The following is a 7,112-nucleotide window of genomic DNA, read 5'->3' on the forward strand; positions in this document are numbered from 1 at the left end:
ATGAGGGGTTGACCGTATGCAATGTCAAATATCAAAATGTGGTGGTGGTGGTGGTCTTTTTTTATAGGTGGGAGACTGATAAACCACCTCAATCTTTCCATCCCATTTTGTGGAAGAGAATGATGGCAACCCTTTCCCTGAGAGGCCACCAATGCCTAAACCCAGCAGACTGGGAGCTCACATTATGCGCACTTCTTGCCATGCCATCCTAAAGGGCAAAGTTGTCCCCTTCCATTCACTTTGGCCTCCTGTGGGAAAGAGGAGCCCCTGATCTTGACCCCACACCATCAACAACCAGAGTCCACTGCTCTGGCCCACAGAAGAGCAAACTGTCCAAGTGTGAAAGAGAGAGGGAAACCAAGAGGAAGAAGAGGAGGAGGATCATCCAGAGGGCACCAAATCAAGAGTGAACAGGATCCTAGCAGAACCAAACCTTTCGAATTCCTTCAAATAGAGGGGTCATTCAGACCTCTTTTGCCACGATGTGAACCATCTCACTCACGCATTCTGGGTTTGTTATTTACACTATGGAACTGCATCGATGCACATCTCTGCATGTTCGGTTGCACACATGTGCAAGCATTCAAATAAAGATGGAGTTGATAATGAGAATGCATTTGTCAAAATAGGTTCAAGGCATGCAGAGTTTTATCCTGGGTCTATTTGGATCTGTTTGCATCGTTTTTTCACACTAACGACAATGTGGACCTTTTTTAAAAATTTGGGGAAAACCTTTATATCGATTATCTCAATTAAATGGGTTTTAGGCAGCCCCCCCAAAAAAACCTGAATTGGGTGCATTCGGGATGCGTGTGAACAACGGAGATTCAACCCGGATTCATCCTGAATTATGATAGGCAGGATGCTTTTCCTCTGAAAATACTAAAAATGACTGACTGGCTACATGGATGGTGTAGATAAGAGATGTTTTGCTTCTGGGACCACAACCTTTCCTTCTTAGATAGAGGACAACTGACTACAGATAGGCCGCACCCCATGAAGATTGGGAAAGATCTCTTCGGTAGTAGCTTGGCAAGTCTGGAGCAAGAGGGCTTTAAACTAAATCCTTGGGGAGTTGATAGCTTAAACGTCAGTCCAAAGGCGACCTCCAAACACAAGGATGTGAACTCTGGATGAGAAGCTCAAGGAGACACTGGGATGCACAGTAAAGCTAACAAAGAGACAATGTGGTGTAGTGGTTTGAGCACTGGACTACGATTCTGGAGATCAGGGTTCAATTCCTGGCGCAAGTATAAAAACCCCTTGGCAAGTCACACTCTCAGCCTCAGAGGGCAGAATCAAAGAATCATAGAGTTAAAAGAGACTTCAAGGGTTATCCAGTCCAACCCCATTTTGCCATGCAGGAAGACACCAACAAAGCACCCCAACGGATGGCCATCCAGCCTCTGTTTAAAAACTTCCAAAGAAGTTGTAAAGGATGGCAATGGCCTCTGAAGAAACTTGCCAAGAAAACCCTGTGATAAGATTGCCTTAGGGTCGCTGTAAGTTGAAAGCAACTTGAAAGCACACAACAGCAACAAAATAAAAGGCTAGAACAAGCAAAACTTTAAATATCTATACACCAATGCACAGATTTTATTTTATAACTCTGCCTGGCCAGTCTGACCAGTTGCTGCTCAGACCTTTAGGTGTAGCCCCATGGCCCTTCACTGGCCTGCGGATCCTGCTTGTTGGCCAAGAGGACTAAAGATGCATCAGGACCCTCTGTCATGCAAAACACAGTATCCTTCTCTACTGACCCACAGGCTGATGGGGCCAAACAATGCAATGGAAGGAGCCCCACAGAGCAAAAAAGGTGAAAGGTCTGGAAACCATGCCCTATGGGGAAAGAAGGAGCTGAGTATGTTTAGCCTGGAGAAAAGAAGATTAAGAGGTGATAGGATAGCCCTGTTTAAATATTTGAAGGGATGTTATATTGGGGAGGGAGCAAGCTTGTTTTCTGCTGCTCCAGACTGGAACAATGGACGCAAGCTAAACATCCCTAACTCCCTAAGCCGTTCCTCATAAGGCATGGTTTCCAGACCACCATTTTGGTGGCCCTCCTCTGGGCATGCTCCAGCTTTTCAACACCTTTTTTGATTTGTGGGGCCCCGAAGTGGACATAGGATTACTCCAGGTGAGGCCTGACCAAAGCAGAATAGAGTGGCACTATTACCTCCCTCGATCTAAACACTGTACTTCTATTGATGCGGCCTAGAATCGCATTGGCCTTGTTAGCTGCTGCATTGCACTGTTGACTCATGTTCAACTTGTGGGCTACTAGGACTCCTAGATTCCTTTCACACGTAGTCTTGTAATGGGGCTGGTCACATTAACAGAGCAGGCTCAGAGCCGTAAGCAGCATCAGCCAGCCTTTCTTAAAACTGCTGGGCCTCTAGTTGTGGGGGGAGTCCTATGAGGCCACACATGAGCTAACATCACCTGTGAAAAGTTTACCCGCTTTGGCAAAGCCCCAGCTAGTACCAGCAGCCCAAAGAGGAGGAGGAGTGGGTTTCTGTGCCACTTTTGGTTGCTGGAGTGTGGGTTCAAATCCTCATCCTTGAAGAGGGAATCCAGCTGCTCATCCCAATTGTAGCCCCTGCAGACTGGGATTGGATTTCTCCTGGCAGCCTCAATTTGGAGCACGTCTCAAGGCGAGCATGGTTGTTCCTAACTCTCAATGTGTCTTCTGTGCCAAAACAACAAAGAGCTGGGTGTGGCACCTTAGAGACGGGCACCTTTATTACGGAAAGAGTTACTGTGATCTCGACTGTTATCTTGAGTCAGCTCCAAAGTGGTGTCACTCCTCAGGAAGAGGGATAGCCCCAGATTTCTTGCAAACTCCGGTCCCCATATTTGCATCCTCCTCCTCGTTGCTGATCGGAGTTGCTAAGGCTTTCACCAAAACGGTGCAAATTCCAACCCTGTGGCTGTGTCTATTCTGGCAATGCTATGACAGGGCAGCCCTGGCAACGCCACCCACCCACAGTGCCAGGCCTTCGTACACGCAAAGCGATATCAGCAGCAGCCCCCTTCTGCATCTTAGGCCAGTCTCTAGGCAACCGATTAATTCAATGCACAGCCAACCTCACAAATTACAGCTGTCAAAGACCAGTAGGAATACCTTTCAGCCTCTCAGACACTTTGTTACTGGCCTTAAAATGGCCATTGTAGCATTTTAAAAAAAAAAAAATTCAGAGCAAAACTGGGGGAAGCAAGTGAGAAAGACTGTGCCTTGCCGTTCATCCGGATGTCGCACAGGGGTTCTCATCACCGAACCCGGGTTAATTGGCTTACTCAGGCGTTCGGCTTATCAGCAAGATGCGTCTGGCCTGTGCAGATAATTGCCACCCCGATTATTTCTTTTCTGCTTTTTTGTGACACCCTGACCTGGCTGTCTGCCATCCCCCTAAACCATCTGGACTCTGTCTGTGCCTGAAATTCTGGGTGACATTTTGTGCCTTGTAGGAAAAGCCTGCAATCCTCTCAAGCTTTGGTCCAAGACTCTCTCTCTGCAGACTGACCCAATCCACCCTCACTGGAAACACTGCCTCCTGCAGGACACTACCCTCAAAGGAGAAAAGGTACCCCACACCACCTAATGGGGGTCAGGGGCTGTGCTCACCTGGAGGAAGCAGGTGCCAGGGAGAGCATCCTCCTTCAGAGAGACGTTGTAGAAGTTACTCTCAAAGATGGGCTCATTGTCATTGACATCCTGCAGGGCCACCCGAATCAGGGCTGTGGAGGAGAGCGGGGGCTTGCCTCGATCCGTGGCCAGCACGGTCAGCTGGGGCCGAGGGTCAACCTCATAGTCCAGAGGCAAGGCGGTCGTGATGATGCCGGTGTCTGGGTCGATGGTAAACCAGTGTGAGTGGGTCTCCTGCGTGTGCAAGAGGCTGTAGCGGATCTCCCCATTGGCCCCCTGGTCTTTATCGCGTGCTGTCACCTGCAGGACAAAGCTTCCAGGGTAGACCACCTCAGGGACACTCTGCTCGTACTCCCGGGCGTCAAAAAGTGGGGGGTTGTCATTAACGTCAGTCACCTGGAGCACGAAGGCTGACTCGGCACGCAAGGGGGGTGTCCCCGCGTCTGTTGCCGTCACCCGCAACTCATAGGAGTCCCGCTCTTCCCGGTCCAGCATCTGGTCCACGCAGATGAGGTAGATGATGTTGTCCTTGGTGGTGAGTGCAAACTTACCCTCGCCTCCCTCCAGAGAGACGTTGACATTGGCGTACTCTCCATAGTCAGGGTCTGAGACGGAGATGCGGGCCACAAACTGCCCTGGTTGAGCCCCCTCGGAGACACGTGGGGAGCCGTCCTCACTGAGGAAGATGATGGTCATGGTGGGCTGGTTGTCATTGTAGTCTCGTACCTGGATGGTGACAAAAGCCGTGGAGACCTCCGGGTGCAGGGCCTGGTCTCGCGCCTGGACCACCAGCTCATGCACTTTCCGCAGCTCGTAGTCCAGGCCCCGGTTGAGCTTGACCACCCCAGTGGCTGCGTCAATGGTGAAGTACCGCTCAGGGTCACTCTGCCGGCGGTTGATCTCATACACCACGGCCCCGTTCTCTCCCTCGTCCACATCTGAGGCAAAGACCTGCAGGACGCTGCTCCCAGGTTGGAGGTTCTCTGGGATGAGAGCGTGGTAGCGGCTCTGGTTGAAGGCTGGGGCATTGTCATTGATGTCCTGCACCAAGACCTCCAAGGCCATCTGGGAGCTTTGTGGAGGAGACCCACCATCATAGGCCTCCACAGAGAGCACGTAAGTTGAGCGTATTTCCCGGTCTAGGACTCCGGTCACCACCAGCTCTGGGTGCAAGACACCATCAGGGCCACGTCGGGCCTCCAACTGGAAGACCTGCTCCGCACCACCACCCTTGAGAGTGTAGCCTTGGATGCCCAGCGGGCCGCTGTCCGCATCGAAGGCTGGCTCAAGGGGGAAGCGGCTTCCATGGGGTGTATTTTCTGGAATCAAGAGTGACCCCTGAGCTCGAGCGAAGGTGGGTGCGTGGTCATTGATGTCGTTGACCTGCACATGGATCTCCACCGTGGCCCCCTCTGGGGTGACGGCAATGAAGCTATAGTGGTCCCGGCTCTCGTGGTCTAGTACCCGGGCCGTCTTGATGATGCCCGTGTTCTCATCGATCTCCAGGTCAGTGGCCACGCCGCTGCCCTCCTGAGCCGAGATGAAGTACACATAGCTGGCGGTGCCTGGGGGTAGCCCTGCGCTGATGTCCCCAATGATGGTGCCCGCCGGCTGCTCCTCGTCAATCTGCAAGTCCAGCGTCCCTGGCACAGCTGAGCCCTGCCCAGGCGCCCCCAGGAGCAGGAGGAGAAGGAGGAGGAAAAAGGGGAGACCCTGGACCACCCGAGCCCCAGGGGTCAGCAGCTCCATGGGTCTGCTCCACAGAGGATGAGCGCCTGCCGTGTCGGCTGTGGTGACCGCAGCCTCAGCCCGCTCAGCAGCCTGGTAATCCTGCAAGGAATGCAAGTGAGAAGGCCAGTTAGGGAAGGGAGGGGGAGACGGAGACTAAGCATGTGCCCTTTGCCCACTGCAGCATGGCATGGCCTGGGAGGGCACTGCTGGACCACAGGAAGGACCCTGCAGGGTTTCCCTTTGCACTCTTGACCCAAATATTCAAGGCATGCCCTCCTCCTCCAAAACAAGCCTTAGAGCAGGTTGGAGGGGGGCAGGATTCCCCCAGTGTGCAGGAATCCCATGCCCGCTTAAAGAGGCATTGGAATGAGAAATAGGCACTGAGCCAGACCTGAGCCCCCCTCCCTGTATCCCCTGAGATGCCCCCCGCCGGACCCAAAGGAAGCCCTCAGGACGCCCCCCCCCCCCCGTGGACTAACCCACTCAAAAGAGGAGGGGGAGAGGGGCCGAGGAGCCCCCTTCCTTCCCAACAGCTGCCTCTTCGCCTGCTCCCTCCCTCTCTCTGGCAGTGAGGTGGGGTGGGTCACCCCGATCTCCCCCCGGGGCCCCCCAAGTCAGCCACAGAAGGAGGCATCCAGCCCCTCCGGACTGGCCCCAGCGATGCTATCCCCGGGGGAAAGAGGGAGGCAGGGAGGTAGGAAGGAAGGAAGGAAGGATGGAAGGACGCCTTGGCTAGGAAGAGGGAGGGAGGGAGGGAGGAAGGGGGAGCTGGCTCCGGACCGCTTTTGTCTCCGACGTCGACCAGGCTTCCTTCCCAGCCCACTGGCGCCCTCTCCCCTTCCCTCCTTCTGCCTTTTTTCTCTCCTTTCCTCCCTCCTCTTTTCCTCCTTTCTTTCTTTCTTTCTCTCCTCCCCTCCCTACTCTTTCCCCTTCTTTATGTCCTTCCCTCCCTCTTTGCCTCCTTTCTCTCTTTCTGTCTTTCCTTCCTTCTCTACCTCCTTGCCTCCCCTTTTTCTTTACCTCCTTCCTTCCCTTCTTCCTCTTTTTCTCAGTTCTTTCCTTCCTTGCTTGCCTCCCTCCCTCCTCTTTTCCTTCTTTCCCTGTATGCCCTTCCTTCCTTCCTTCCCTCCCTCCTCTTTCCCTTTCCCTCCTTCTCTTTTTTCTTTCTTTCTTTCCTTCCTTCCTTCCCTCTTCTCTCTTTCTCCTTTCCCTCCTTCCCTCTTTCTCCCCTCCCTTTTTTCCTCCCTGTTCTTTTCTTCCTTCCCTCCCTCCCTCCTTCTCTCTCGGCCTTTGTCTCGGGCTCCTTGGCTCCAGCCCCAGCGCCGCCGCAGCCGCAGCCCAGCCAACTTGGGGGGGGGGGGAGAGGGAAGGGGAGGGGAGGCTCCCTCGGAGCCGGGGGGGTCTTTCTTTCCTTCCCTCCCCCAGAGGAAACCTGAAGGGGACTCCTTCCCTGCCCAGCCCAGGACCCCTCCAGGCGGAGACGGGGAAAGAAAGCCCCCCCCCCAAAAAAAAGAGGGAGAGCCGGTGGGGCAGGGCCTTGGGGGGCGGGGAGGGGAGGGGAGGGGAGGGGGCTCTGCTGAGCTCATACTTGGCTGGGCTTGAGGGAGGGGGCAGTCGGGGTCCGAGGGCCCTTCCCCAACCGCCTTGGGGGGACCCTGCTGCCTCTGCCTCCGGAGCCCCCCCAGGAGAAGACCGAGAAGGGGGGCTCTGAGGCGGGGCTGGGGCTCTCCTTGGC

General features: G+C 54.2%; 1 protein-coding gene across 1 annotated transcript in view; it reads right to left on the minus strand.

Annotated features, from left to right (window-relative positions):
- DCHS1 (dachsous cadherin-related 1) overlaps positions 1-6,284 on the minus strand; it is a 46,993-nt gene extending 40,709 nt beyond the window's left edge. The window contains exons 1-2 of the mRNA XM_089513130.1: positions 6,158-6,284; positions 3,626-5,476 (exon numbers count right to left, since the gene is read on the minus strand). Of these exons, the coding sequence (XP_089369256.1) occupies positions 3,626-5,395 (1,770 nt within the window). The 5' untranslated portion in view covers positions 5,396-5,476; positions 6,158-6,284. The remainder of the gene's footprint in view (positions 1-3,625; positions 5,477-6,157) is intronic.
- Between the last annotated feature and the right edge of the window lie 828 nt (positions 6,285-7,112).

The sequence above is a fragment of the Sceloporus occidentalis genome, unplaced genomic scaffold, assembly GCF_023333645.1.
Source record: "Sceloporus occidentalis isolate IW3139 unplaced genomic scaffold, rSceOcc1.0.p SCAF_2, whole genome shotgun sequence".
Classification (NCBI taxonomy): Eukaryota; Metazoa; Chordata; class Lepidosauria; order Squamata; family Phrynosomatidae; genus Sceloporus; species Sceloporus occidentalis.